Raw genomic sequence first — 15,202 nt, forward strand, 5'->3', positions numbered from 1 at the left:
AAGCATCACACGTCTGCCAAAAAAACACGGATGTGAACTCTGGCAGAGTGGAGGTTGAAGCAGCATTGACTCTATTCAGGAGGTCCCTTAGCAAACGGTTTGCCATATACAAACATTGTTTGTGATGGTGACAGTAGAACCTTTGTAGCACTCTGTCAGGACAAGACTTTTGGATTTATTTCATTTATAAAGGAGGACTGCATTAGTCATGTCAAGAAAAGGATGGGGACGGCTCTGCGTGCTTTGATCACAAAAGGCAAGAAAGGGCAGCCTCTTGGAGGGAAAGGTGGCCTCACTCAAAATTTTTATATGGCATGGCTCTGCGGGAAAACAACAATGTTCAAGACATGCAAAAGGCCACGATGGCAACATATTATCCATTAACATTTACTGATGAAGACCCCCATCATGACCTTTGCCCGCAGGGGCCCCAAAGTTGGGGCCAACATCAGGCTGCGGAAACAGAGAAGAAGCCTCCACCTCTCACAAGTACTAGCTTGGAAAGCATGTTGCCAATGCATTGCTGTGTACCATTGCGTTTCTGACATGCAGCTCCTCAGCCGTTGCCTAGGGAAAAAAACCCAAAAGGCTGCCGAAAGCCTTCATTCGGTCGCTGCTGCCAAAAGATAAAAATGCATCATTGGTTGCGACAGAGGCAGCTGTCCATGAGGCAGTCTGCAAACACCATGCTGGGGCCCGCCGTGCGTATGCTGAGCATTGTGCAACACTTGGACTGCAACCAGGACAACATGCTCTTCGCAGACAAGCATTAAAAGGATGTCTTGTGGAAAAGAAAGTCAAGCAAGGCACATCAAACCAAAGGCAGGGCACTCAAGAAGCCGCACACTGAAAAGGACACAAAAGACTACAACCCCGATACCTTTTGATAATATAAAATCTAAGGTACAACTTTGAAAGCCTTTTTCTCAAAATGAATTTTCTTGCTTCCTGCTTTGCTTGTACCACTGATTTCTTCGTAGCCACTAGGTCTATTTCAGTTCCGTATTTTTTTTTTTTCATGTATTCCTGGATGTACTGTCCAGGGCATGACACTCTTGCTTTTGCAGTTTGACTTTACTACAAATAACGGTTCGTCTACTAATTCACAGCCTAAACGCCTGTGGTACAGTCACCTCTTAAAAAATGAGAACTAAAAAAATTGCATTGCAAATGAAAACATCTAAAAATGTCATGACCTCAACCATTTATCTTAGAATGCACAGTGCTTTGCACTAGTGTTCTATCATATTTTATAAGTGATTCAGGCTTGGAACAAGGCCAGAAGGAGAAAAATATTATACATAAAAAAGTTCTAAATATATCTTTATGAAATTTATACAGTAGTATCACAGAAACGTTGCTGATAAGTCTGTCAAGTTTTATAAAAAGACACGAAGAAATAAGAAAGTTGTTATCGAACGCCACGTCCCCCTTTAAATATACCTCGCTCAGAAAGCTGGAGTTCGCCTAGAGGAAGGAAGCAACGAGAAGCACAAAGGTTGTCTACTTCGCAATTGTCTGTAGTAAAGACACCGCAGAAGAAACTGTTAAGCTCATTTGCAATATCCTCTTCATTAGTAATAAATCCTTGAGTTGTACTCAACTCAGACGTTGCCTTTTTATATTTTGAAAAGTGCTTTTAGAACTTCTGGGGTGAGTACTTAAGGAACTTTGGCATTGTAACAGTAAAATACTTCTGTTTGGACTCTCTTATTTTATCCTTCAACTCTTTTTTGAGTGCAATAATCTGTTCTAACAGATCTAAATCACGCACATGTTTGTACCTTGTTTTGGATCGCTGTATCTTCCTTTTCAAATGGATAATTTCACATGATATCCAGGGGTCATGCAAATGTTTCTTTTTTAGCCTTAAGAGCACAAACTGGTTTATGCATTTGTGTACAAGGGCTTTAAACATTAGCCAAACTTTGTTTATATCCATATTTTGTTGAAGACAAAGCTCCTTAAACTGTTCAAAAGAAATGTCCAATTCGTCAAGTATAGCCGTATCATTGGCCATATTGTAGTCCGTGTAAGTCGAAACATGTCTGGATACATTTCCATTTTGCTGCAACATCATTGTTATGCCAACGATGGAATGAAAATAAATTCCAGGAAAAATCTCAACTTTGTGTGGCCGGAGCAACAAGTTTTCACTCAGAAATATGAGGTCAAAGACAGATTTGCTGGCTTGCTGTACACGAGTGTATTCATTACAACTTGGTGAAGACTGTGCGAAAAACACACTTCAATTAATGCAGTGGCAGGCTTGCAGTCCCTATTTCCCGGCAACATGCTGTCCCACAATATTCGAGGAACATTAATATCACCTGCTACATTAACGTTCTTGTGTTGTACACGCAGACAATGCATGAAATCATTCAGTCTCTCTATAGCTGCTGCGCTTGTCCCAGGTGGGCGATACACTGCACCGATAACAACTTTGTTTACCCCCAAAAAATTTTTACACCACGCTGTTTCTATATCTAAAGGATACTCAAATACTGTATACCACAGTCTGCTATCAATGAAAATCTCCACTCCCTCACCTCGGCTGCTACGGTCGTTCCTTATCACTTTGTACCCTGACGGACAGATTTCGTGTTCATAAACTTTGGAGTAAAGCCATGTTTCCGTCACTATCACCACATCTGGCTCGTGCTCGGTCAAAAGATACTCCAGTTCAAGCTTTTGTTTAAAAGGCTATGGGCATTAATATTGAGCAAGTGAAGCCTGCGCGTCTGGTGACGTCAGTCAGATGTTAACGCACTAGTTCCAGTTGCATCCAGGTCTGTCTTGCTGATACATTACATACGTTGTTTCTTCATGTCATCCCAGGCGTAAGTGGTACCGTCAATCTTCATCTTGTCGTAAACAAGAATAACTTTGTGCCCGCTCCCCTTATCCCTCGGCGCACTGTTCCAAAGGTTCCGTCGCTTCTGTGTAACATCGTTTGAGTAGTCTTCATTAATAAAATATAGCTGTCCCTTTAATTTCCAGAGCACTCCGAAGTACAGCCTGCCTTTCATCAAAATTAGTAAAAGGCAGGAATACTGGCCTTGTTTTGCCTGAAGAATACTTTCAATTCTGTGCAGGCGTTCAACACACGTAACAGAAACATTGAACTTCTCTAGAAAAACTTTGCCAACTACTTCACGTTTCAATTTCTCTGCTGTTTCATTTTCCATCTCTGAGAGTCCCATTACGATGAGGTTATTGCTTCGACTGCTGTTTTCGAGAACTTCAAGTTTTTTCTGCATGCCATCCAAACACATATGTAAGTTAGAAATTTCTATTTCTGATTGTTCTAGTTTTTTAGTTAGCTCAGGAATACTAGACAACAGTCTCAACCTTAGCAACTGTTGCCTTTAGGTCAGTCACATTAGTCTTCAACCCTTTGATTTCAGCCAGAATTTCTTCGAGTAACTCTCGTTCAGGACCCGGATTCGTTTCAATGTCACCACAACATAACAATTGCATCATAACATCCAAACATTCACTGGAAATTGCACAAAGAGCTTGTGGGCTCGCCAGCACTAGCAAACCAGGAGAGTCGTCTTTGAAACAAGCATGAGAGCGTTTGTCACCAAGCTGTGTGAAGAACAAAAGTTGAGTTCGTCGGTCCTTTCATCGCGGTGCCACCAAGCCCACTGTCGCCGCAGCGATAGTCCATCGTTGAAGAAACCGCCCCATTCGGTGATACTGATGACCTCGGTGCTTCTCGTGATGCAGTCAATGCCCGGGTGCGCAGCAGTATAGAGTCAGTTGTTCCAGCGGAATACACAGAAGTGGTCCCACTGAAGAACTTGATTTTAGCAAGAAGTCTGAATTCATTCTCGGCTTGCCCTAGAACCGGACGTGACAGCAACACCACCTGTGTGAAGAACAAAAGTGAGTTTGTCGGTCATTTCATCGCGGTGCCGCCAAGCCCACTGGTTTCTTTTTCTCTTTATTTATTTATTTATTCCATTTCAATATTTTCTTTTATTTTTTTTCATGAGCACCGGTTTCTGCCGCTCCTTCTATTATCTCTTTCATAAACGCGATAGCCCACAACCACCAGCGAAACAGGTAATAGATGGCAGCTGTGCATGCCATTGACACGCCGGCTGGCACGCGGGAGTTGACACTTGTCTCTGGCCTTGTGCACAGCACTCCTTTATTCTCAATTCTACACACCTTCGCTCGTTGCTGCACCCACCTGCCTTACGCCCTCTCCCTTTCAGAAGAACCCCACCTCTGTATACTGTGGCGAGGAAAGCATATGTCGCTTTGAAGAAGACAAGTCCACTTGTCGAAACGTTGGCTCCTGCTTTCACCTTGTTCTCGTCTTGAATTTTCATCTCCCGCCTTCCCCGTGTTTCCCTGATCTTATGTTTGATGGGTGCTGTCATCTCTGTGGAGTCACCCAAAGTCATTTGAGGTTGTGTTTCCGCTCACCGGTGTGCAGAACCCGACTGAGTGCTCACTCGCATGGTCGTCCCAAGGCATGCGTGGAGGAAACATTGTCATTTTTTGCAGCCACTGCTATTGTGTCTTCAGTAGTGTCGTGTCTCAGATACTAATCAGTTTTCTTTTTCTTTGCCTTCGGTTGTGGTTCCCCTTTTGGTTGCCGTTCGCATATTCCTGTGGGCTGGGGCGTACGCATATGGGATTTCAGTACGGTTGCGCACAGTTCCGCTTCTCGTAGTGACTGTTCAGTCGTTTCTTTTTCTGTCTCGCTTCTGGAATGTTTGTTCTTGTGATGAAACACGTTATTTTGGGACAATAAGTTCATAGTGATAGATGACACTAGAATTATTGCATAGCGTGTTTGTGTGTAAAGTATTAGTGCGAGCAAAGCATCTTTGAGACAAAAATATTGCTTGTAATACACTTTTGCTGTAATTGTGAGTTCTCTATCATTTCCTACTACTCGAATCTGCAATTTAAGAAAATTGACCACAGGGGCACAATTTTTTCGAAAAAATTCAACCCTCGAAAGGGTAATGGCAAGCATCGAGGTGAATGTTGATGTCTCCCCATTCAGTCCATTGAAATGGCAGCACAGCAAATATAGCATATGTGGTTGCAGCATTATGCTTGCCAGTCTGGCATCAATCAACCAAGAATGAGTCCCTCAATTTAAATTCTATTGATGTGCGCTCATGAGAAGTCTGGAAATGCTTCCTTGTCAGCAGCTGCTAACATGTCTTAAATTGTGCTAGAGGTGGGAGCAGGTGGTACCAGACAGCTTAGTTGCAAATTCACTGTAGGTGGTTTCAGCTTGGCTTAGTCACAGTTGAGCTGGACTGTGGGAGGTGTGTGGGCTGAAGACCTTTTACTGGTGTGGCCCAAACGAGTGCTCATGCACCTGCACGCAGAAGTCCAAGGAAAGCCCCAAGGCAGCCGAGCCAGAGACGGCGAGCCCGACCAAGCGGCCACCCTCGTCACCCCCTCTGCCAGCGCCGCGAGTGGAAGCCCCCGAGCTGCCAACGAGCCGGCCCCCACCTGCAGCCCCGTCTGTCCCAACCCCGCCAGAGGAGCCCTCACCTCCCGAGCCCAAGCTGGTCACCAAGGGCTTCCAGACGATAGTAATCAAGCAGGAGCCCAAAAACAAGCCTGTGATGGCACGCCTGGTCTCTGGCTCACAGGTATGACACTTTGATGTGCTTTATTTGCAGCAAGTACAACTGTTATTGAGAACAAAGGGCAAATGGGGGAACAGTGGGCCCAGACCCTCTGTGAGTGTAGCAATTCTCAGACCGAGGCAAAGTATAAGCTGCTTTTTTTTCTTCTTTTTAACTGTAGAAATAAATAGCAGTTTAGCCAAAGGCGATGCATTGATTGTGATAGCAAATTAATACACAGCTATATGAAGTAAGAATCTTAGTTTTATAGGCCATATAAACTTGGCAGCGTTTGCTTGCTAACTGAATTAACAAGCATGGTGTCAGTGCACACAAGCAAACATGAACCCGTTGCACTCTATGAGCGTGGACATTCGCAATCAAAATGGTGGTGTGGCAGCAACAGTGAGCCATGTGACCTTCGTGCTGTCTGTCACTTCAACGCAAGAAACGCAAGAGTGGTGAGAACACAGCACGCACAAAGGTATGAGTCGTCTGCAGATCTCTTTCAAGATACGGCGCACACAGCCGTGCAAACTACACGCTTGTTGCTGGAGTCAAAGCCACCCCTTCTCTCCTGCGCTGCCTCCCCACCTTCCTTTATTATATGGCACACAAGATTCAGCCACGATCATCAGTTCCCCTTGCGCCCAGTCGCAAAATGCGCAGTTGCTGCGGGAGCACAACACCGCCCTCCCGCCCACCCCCCCACGGCCTTTCGCGCAATGAAAGATGGTACGTTTGCTCCCCGCTTTCTCTCTTCATGTGCTTAGCCATGATTGTTGGCTTCCCTTGCGTGCTTTCAGTCGTACCAACAGCATGTGACGCGCAGCGACAGTGATGCGGACGCCGATGGCAAAAATGCGCCTGGAGTGTCCATATAATTTCTATCACAATAATAACGAGGAAAAGGAACATGAACATAAAAGGAAAGCCAACTCTACTCGGTAAGTCTTGATGCCTGCATACAAGTTGCCTGTTCCTCTGGTCGTGATGCCTCCAGTGGAAAGGATGCCCGTCACCTTGGCCATGAGTGGCACTGGCTCAGGGGGAGTAGCGGCAAGCATAGCTCAATCGCATGCAGTGGTTGCAGGCTTGGTTCACGCTGGTGCTGGCAAGGTGCCATTTCGTCCACTTCTATTTCTCTTTCCTCTTATTTGTACATTTCAACTGTTAAAAAAAAGAACCTGGTCAATTTCCTGTATGCTTTCCTAGTCCTCGTTGGGCCTATTCAATTATCCGTCTATGAGGTCCCAGCATCTCAGATAGTCCAGAACTGTAAGGGACAGATAATCAAAGAGGCCCATTGTCTGTTGACTTTATACCGTGAGAACAAATAGGCACAGTGCATCAATATATCAGCAATAAAATGTGTTACAAAGCACAAATACAACAGCACAGTCTAGTCTGTACTCTCTTGAAATGGATTCCTAATAAGCCACACTTTTTGGGCACCTTTACTTATGTCACTCTGTCAAGCCAGACTTGTAATGAAAGCTCTTTGTGCTTGACCTTTAATGGGAACCGACTGTACGTAGTACGAGGGCTGTTATTACACAAGAGCATTTCATTTACCTATTAATATTGAGGGTAAGGGGAGGGAGGGCTTGGAGGTTACCGCAATAGTGACTAAATATTAGGGCAGCCTGGAAAACTTTTCAAGTTAATTTTATTGTCATTTACAACAGCGGCAGCTCGTTGCTAGACTTTATCTCAGTTTGGGCTTCAGTGCAATATTGTTTACTAGGGGTGCGCAAGTACTCAAATATTCGGTTTCGAATCATATAGGGAATGTTCGAATCATTTAATTCGCAAACCAAATGTCTAATATTTGATTTTTCGAATATCGGTACCTGTGGTGAATGACCTGGCTATGGTCAGTGCCTAGAGGCATGCAGCGTTCTCACGGTGCATGATCTTTCTCAGTACAAGGTTTGACCGTATCAACCGGACTGATATAAACAATTAATGCTATGTACTCGAACAGAGGGAACAGCAAAAGCAGCGCGTGTGGAAAGCACAGAAACATGTGTGACTATTGGGCTGATTAGCCAGTGGAAGGCATGCTGATCATGTCAGATACATTAGTTCAACATTCACACTTATAGATTCATGCAGTTCAGACTTTTCTACCCACACATGAGCACATTGTAATTTTACTTGTGATGATGGTATCTTACCTGTGTTTCTGAATTTTATGCCCCCTATTTCTTATGTATCAATAAGCAAATAGGGTATATTCCACATGCTTTTAAAACTTGATGAAAAGAAAAGTTCAGGCCCAGACGATATACCCAACACTTTCCTAAAAAGGTATGCTGAATGGGTTTTGAAATACTTGTACATTGTGTTTTTACGTTCCTTAGAAGTAGGTAAACTCCCGAATGACTGGAGAACAGCCAGAGTAATATCACTTCATAAACACGGTGCCAAACGGTCTATAAAGAATTACTGTCCAGTCTCTTTAACCTCTAACACTTGCAAATTATTGGAGCACATAATACATAAACATATCGTGGATTTCTTAGATACGCATAACATCTCAACAGAATGCCAGCATGAATTTCGGAAAGGGTACCCAACTTATACACAGCTAGTTGCTACCATCCAGGACTTTGCCATACATATCTCTAAATAACGTAAAACCAAATGATGCAATTTTTATGGACTTTTCGAAAGCTTTCGACAAAGTATCACACAGTAAATTGTTATTTAAATTACATAGTCTGCTTAGAAACTCTCAACTTGTTAATTGGATTTCAGCGTACTTGAACAATCGCCACCAGTTTGTTGCATTCAAAGGCCATCAATCTAACCAATTACCAGTGAAATCAGGTGTCCCGCAGGGCTCAGTCCTAGGGCTACTTCTTTTTCTTATGTATATAAACAACATGTACAAGACATCTCTGTCAACATAAAATTGTACGCGGGTGACTGTGTTCTATATACAGAGGTTAATGATCAATCGGATCAGGCATTGTTAAACAACGATTTTCGGCGTGTTGCTTCTTGGTGTAAGCGGTGGCAGATGTGTATAAACCTCAACAAGACACAACAACAAGTTTTTATGTGGATCACTCGAAAGAAGAGGCCCTTATCGCTTCCGTACAATTTTAATAATGTGCTTTTGTCTGAACTGTCTGAATGCAAATATCTTGGGCTATGGATTTCAAACAATCTTAGGTGGAATAAACATATTCACTATGTTACAGCGAATGCTTATGGAAAGTTATTCTTTTTAAGAAGAACGCTAATTCTGGCTACCCCTGCTGTAAGAAGATTAGCATACAAATCCATTGTCCTACCAGTCTTAGACTATGCTGCTATAATATGGGACTCCTATACAAAACGTAATATTCTGAAACTAGAGAATGTCCAAAAAAAAGCCGTACAGTTTATTTATAACAATTTTCAACACAGCTCAGAGACTGAAGTGCAAGCTTGCGCTAACCTAACCCCGTTATCTGATAGAAACTGCTCATCATGACTAAAATTTTTATATCAATTAGTTAAGGGGCACCATAAAGTTGACTTTAGTGAATGGATTACATTTTCTTCCGGTTATTCAACACGCCAAAGACGTGAACTAACAATAACGCCTTTTCGTTATCATAATGACTCTTTCAAGTATTCATTTTTTCCATGAACAGTCAGAGACTGAAATAAACTCAGCAGCTGCATCGTTCAAGCAGACTCTTTGTCAGCTTTCGCATCCCTTCTTGATCACTGAAATATAATTGGTTATTTTTATAGTGACTGTCTATATGATATCTGCGTTGATTGTTCCTCTGTTTCATTTGCACATTTGATAAATGCTTTGCTTAAATTTTTTGTGTTCTTTCGTGACTGTGACCTAGGCATGTACATATATTTTGTTTGCCATTATGTTGTATTTTCTCTCATGTATTGTATCCCACCCTGCTAGAATCCCGGTGAAGATTGCAGTATCAATAAATAAAATAAATATAAAATGCCAGTGCATAGAGCAGGAGCGAGGCGTTATTGTGGGACGTGTATAGGTGTCTCGGGAACAGGGCAGCCAAGGCGAGAGAGTATAGCGCAGCCCTGACGGCTGCATCTGAGACGTTGGAGCTGACCGTCACGATGAGCCTCAACAAGCTTGCCTACGGTGTTGCGGATACCAAGCTGAAGAAGCCGTTGTATGGAAGCATGTGGAGACAGCCCAAGAGCTGCTTTCACTGCCTTCCGCAGAAGGGCGTCCATCTTCTCGAGTCTGAGTGAGGGTGGGATTTTGATAGGGGAGGTGATAGGGGAGCCGGCTGATTATCAGAGTCTGCACTATGTGGAGGATGTCTTTCTTGCGAAGGCCTCTTCTACGATTAGTAATGCGGTTTATCATATGTGTGACATGGTGCTATCTGCTGACCCAAAAGGTGCGTAGTGTGCGAGGCTTTGCCATCAGACTGAATGTGGAGGCCCAAGATACGGAGTCTAGCTACCTGAGGGATGGGGCTGCCGTGTAAAAACAGGGAAATATTAGGGGATTCGTCAGTTCTGCGGCGCCGCCTGTGCACGAGGAGCAATTCGAACTTTTCGGCTGCACAGGCAAGGCCTCCCGTAGCTGCATAGTTTTGCACGACACGCACAGCTTCCTGGAGAGCATCCTGGATGGCCCTGTCGGATCCCTGGGTTGCCCAGATCGTAACGTCATCGGCATAGAGAGCGTGCCGGAAGGTGGGTATCTGGTCTAGTAAGGGGGGCAGCTTAGCCATAGCCACGTTGAAGAGGGTGGGCGATAGGATCGAGCCCTGTGGTGTTCCTCTACTTGTTAGTCTGATGACGTCCGACCGGAGCTCTCCTATGCCAATAGTGGCTGTACGGTACGAAAGAAACGCTCTGACTTAGTTATAGGTACGTGTGCCACATTGGGAAGAAGCCAGATTGTCGAGAATTAGGTCATGGGAGACTTTGTCAAAGGCCCCCTTGAGGTCTATGGCCAGAATAGCTCTGGCCTGGGCCGCAGTAGGGCAATCCACAACATCCTCCTTAAGGTACAGCAATATGTCTTGCATAGAGATGTTAGGGCGGTAGCAGAAGAGTGTATCCGGAAAGAATTGGCTGTCTTCGAGTAAGGGTTGTAGCTGCGAAAGTACAACACGCTCGAAGAGTTTACCTACACACCAAGTTAAGGATATAGGTTCAGGGACAGTTCAATATAGGCTATTGACTTTGGTGGCAGGCGAAGAAAGCCAGTGGGGCATAGGCGGCACTGGGGTGCTTCAGAAGGTTCTGCGAGAATCGGCAACTCAAGGCGAAGGGTACTGGCAGAGCAGTCAATAAGCAGAATGCGTGGAAAGAAAATCGAGGCCGATAATTAGGTCATGGGGGCAAGGAGCAATCACGGTGAAGAGGACAGGAGTGTGACAGCCAGCTATGCTGACATGTGCCATACACATGCCAATGATAAGCACAGTACCGCCATCCACAACGCGGACAACACTTGGGTGAGGAGCTTGCTCAGTCGTCGTCGGAAGGCAGCACTCATAATAGAAAGATGAGTGACATGACAGGATAGCCGTCAACATCAAGAAGGTTTCAGTTCGTAGGTAACGTGAGCAGAGGATTTGAGGGCAGCGTCAACAACGCAGCTTCACCTCCAGAAGCTGCAGTGCAGTGGCGTAGCTAGGTCGTCTGGCACCCGGGGCCCATAGGTCTTCTGTCCCCCCCCCCCCCCCGGCTGTAGTCGAGGAAGGCGAGGATATCGACAACTTCTGGGTTTCAGCACCAGTACAGCTGCCTTGGATACCGCGCACGTCCCCCGGGTCCCCCTCTCCTTCGCTTTCTTTCCCAGAGATCGCGAATGCAGCAGGTATTAGCGGCGAGGAGTTTGGGAGTCGCCATCTATTCGAAGCTCCTCGCTGGCGTAGTATGAAGGATCACGCAGCGCGCTCCTCATAGGTTTTGCTATCAGCGCGCACTGAAAACATCATGCGGGAGCTCTCCCGGATATTTCTGTAAGTACTTTCGAAACGCGAGAAGGTTTTTACTGTCTAAATTATAATATTGGGTAAACTGAAAGCACAGAATCGTTTACAGATGCTATCTCTTTACTGAATACGAACAGTGAACGCCACTGCGTGCGGTCGCCATGATGGAGTCTCCCGAACCGGCTCCTTGCGTGAAAGGTAGACAAACGCTGAGAGCAAACTATGTGAAATATGTTCTTATACTTTTTGTATAACTAAATGGAGCGTAATAGAACGAAGCCTCAATGCAGTGATCGCACAGCTTCGCAGCAATCGACTGCGCGTCTGCATGCATGTCCGCGCACAATGTTTTGCTTTCACCGTGTGCGCGTTTTCGCACCGTGCCATAAGCTTTAGGCCGCAGAATATATGCATTTGACAGTATACAAGCAACCATTGTTGCGTGGGCGCCATCAGAGCTGTTCAAAAATAATTTCATTGTAGAGGCTTCGACGCCTACGGGGACTGGGATGCGCCGTCGCGACGATTCAATCTTTCTTTTTTCTAAATTCTTGGACGTTTCAATATTATTTCTCAAGTTGCGTCGCATTATATATTTATCGGTGTTCTCAGTGGGCGATTTCCCACTGCTTCTTTTTGTGTAATCCAGCTAGTGCATTATTTCATAACACAAACATGACCATATGCCATGCTTTTTTTTTTTGTAATGTGCTTCATCTATAGCATCGACAAGTTCATAGACCAAACCGTCATGACATTAGTCGGGCACCAGACTCGGGCGAGTGTCTCAGTGCGCGTTTTCCGAACATCGCAGACCCGGCGCCGTGGCACAAATCTTCCTCGCGTCTGTGCTTGCTGCATACGCGAGTTGTAGCCGATGACTGTTCGCCAGTTTTATGTTTCGCGAGCAAAGCTTCACGCAGCTTCTTGTCCTGCGGCTATGTATGAATAAGGCTGACATCGGGCTCCATTGCGTACGTCCGGCACTGCGGCACTGAGCAGTAGCCTACCATGTTGCGCGCCTTCAAAGGCAGCCACTACCTATTGTGGTGCTTTCAAGCGTTGTAAAGGAGACACTCGAAGCGGGAAAATCTCGCCACTAAATGAAAACCGCAGCGTACGAGGGAATTTAAACTCTTGTTTTCAGCTCACTTCGGTGCTCTCAAAGCAGCCGACGCGGCCGCTATGTCCACGTGATCCCTAATAGCACGTCACGCTGACGGAGGCGCCAGCTTTTCCAGTGGTGGAGCTCGAGGCCCATACACGCAGTTCTTTCTGCGCCAAATAACACAGGGTGCTGCACTGATAACTTGTGATAAGCGCATGTACCCATTTTCTGTCAGACTGTAAGGCTTGGCAACCAATACAAATGCGGCATCGTGGCAAAAACGGCTCACGTCACAAGTAAAAAAAAAAAATTTTTTTATAAAGTTTTAGTTGCCAATTTTAGCGGCAACATTGCATTTGCAAAATTGAAGGCCGACATTCATATCTTGCCCAACAGCAACTTCACAAAAATTGTGGTAGGTACTATGGCCCGCAGTATTTTGGCTGTGGACAGCCCTGAACGAAAACGAAAATTAAATTGTTTCAGTGACGCTGATCTCCCCACCATATTAGAAAAACGGAAAACGCCACCTGCCTCCCTGCTGCGCGTGCGCCAATGCTATGACAATTACGAGTTCTCTTCATTCTAATCAATAAAGCCTTGTTTTTATTTGCTGCTATACGGACAAACGTGATTATCCGAGCTGCGGTACCACCAAAAGATTGGGAACAGAATAGAGCATGCTTCACGTCGATTCTTGGCGTCACCATAAAAAAAAAAAAGAAGAATGCGATGAAGCCTGTGCCCGCGAAACCTGTTGGTCTGCACTCGCAAAGGAGAGGGTCGAGGGATCAACGTCACTGGACCCCTATTTCATATTTATTTCGCTGCTGCCATACTGGGCGCCGCTCGCAGTGCCATAGTACTGTAGGTTGTAGCACCCAAAATGATTTTTTTTAAGAAGTTTTTGTTGAGTTAATAATATGACTTTGAGTCCTCAATTCTCAGAATTGAAATGCTTCCTCTGTAAGTACTAAATAAGGAATTATTAAGGATATGGTTATTACGTATCTGCCATATTTTTCAATCTACCGAGTTCCTAGTAATCACAAAGAGACATAACTTCATAGAATATCGGGAAATATCCTTACAAAATTCCTGTTTTTTTTTTTTTTTTTTTTTGTAAAATTCTGTGCAGCTGACACAGACACTGTACTTGTGACATGAAGTCGCACAACAACAACAGTTTTCTGAAACTTTCGAGGGTAGGAAGGAAAGCGTGAAATGTAACGACAGGTTTTGCAGCGGCCTCATCGTAGTGAGCGGGAGAGGGGAAGTAAAAACGAGCTGAACATTGCTGCGCCCGCGACTATATACAGCCTGTCGAGTCATACGCCGCTACAGTGTACTGTAACGTGGCCAAACTCTTCGGCCGCACCGAGTCTGAAGACGATCCAGGGAATCCCATTCGCGACTTTTGATGGCCGCACTTATGCAACGTCGCTCTCAACAAACGCTTCGCCGTAAACGCAAGTTGAACTGCTGCTGTCTTTGTTCGCTGCGCGTTCTGAACGGAAGAGGGACCCAAGAGCCTCAACGCCTTACAACGCCTGACTCTATGTTTAGCGACGCCTGCTCCCAGCATGAACACACGGCATGAGCGCACCCCACGTGAAACGTTCCGCTAAAAGGCGATTAGTTTAGCGACCATTTTGCAAATTAAATTTTTTAGCCCACACATTCGTGCAATTATTTCGTGGGGTGCTGATAGAGCTGCACCCGACAATGCTGCAGCGCAACGCATCGGGTGCATGAGATCGGGCTACTGGATACCGGAGCACTCTTTGCAATTGGCGCCCAGTCAAGCCGGCGGAAAAAGGGGTGTCTTCAGGCGTATATGACACCCCCCCACTGGCCCCTTGCACCCCGGGCCCACGCCCCCCACGCCCCCCTCGGCCCCCCCCTGTTGCTACGCCACTGCTGCAGTGCCTAGTTTTCCGGCTGGATCCGGGAGGCAATAGGTGGCAAAGAGAAGCGATGGGCTTGGGGTGAACGAGACTGATGGTGTTGAGGTGAGGGCGAGCGGCTGTAGCGAGGGTTCGGAGCAGGAGCACCACCAGCTGTGGGTTCATGGCAGGTGGCATAGGGAACAGAAGGTCCAAAGGTGCGGGAATAAGCGGCGGCGTATGTCCGAGGAGGTGGTGGCCATCGCTTACGACAGTGACGAGCGACGTGGCCGATGCGACAGCAGTGGAAGCAGATTGGCCTGTCATCAGGGGTACACCATTCGGACGGGTTGTGGCGAGATGTGACAGAGAAGAACTGCCGGGGACGAGGAGGGCTGCTAGAGAACTGGGGAGCGCTGGGTTGAGACGTTGAACACACGGAGTTCAGACCCATGTTCTCAAATTTCTTTCTGACGACGGCCTGAATCATCGCAACCGTGGTTGCTGGCGGATCGGGAGGCATCACGGAGAAAGCTGGCGAACAGGTGGCCTCAAGCTCGTGGTGAACAATACGGGTTACATTGTCACAAGTGGTGCTCTGACGTGGTCAACCCTCACATGTAGACGTAGCAGCATTGTTGGGTAGTTGCA

General features: G+C 45.8%; 1 protein-coding gene across 1 annotated transcript in view; it reads left to right on the plus strand.

Moving 5' to 3' along the window:
* Positions 1 to 15,202, plus strand: part of LOC142583441 (nuclear factor related to kappa-B-binding protein) — a 588,296-nt gene that overhangs the window by 413,555 nt on the left and 159,539 nt on the right. The window contains exon 18 of the mRNA XM_075693910.1: positions 5,364 to 5,633. Within this exon, the coding sequence (XP_075550025.1) occupies positions 5,364 to 5,633 (270 nt within the window). The remainder of the gene's footprint in view (positions 1 to 5,363; positions 5,634 to 15,202) is intronic.

Source organism: Dermacentor variabilis, chromosome 5, assembly GCF_050947875.1.
Source record: "Dermacentor variabilis isolate Ectoservices chromosome 5, ASM5094787v1, whole genome shotgun sequence".
NCBI lineage: Eukaryota > Metazoa > Arthropoda > Arachnida > Ixodida > Ixodidae > Dermacentor > Dermacentor variabilis.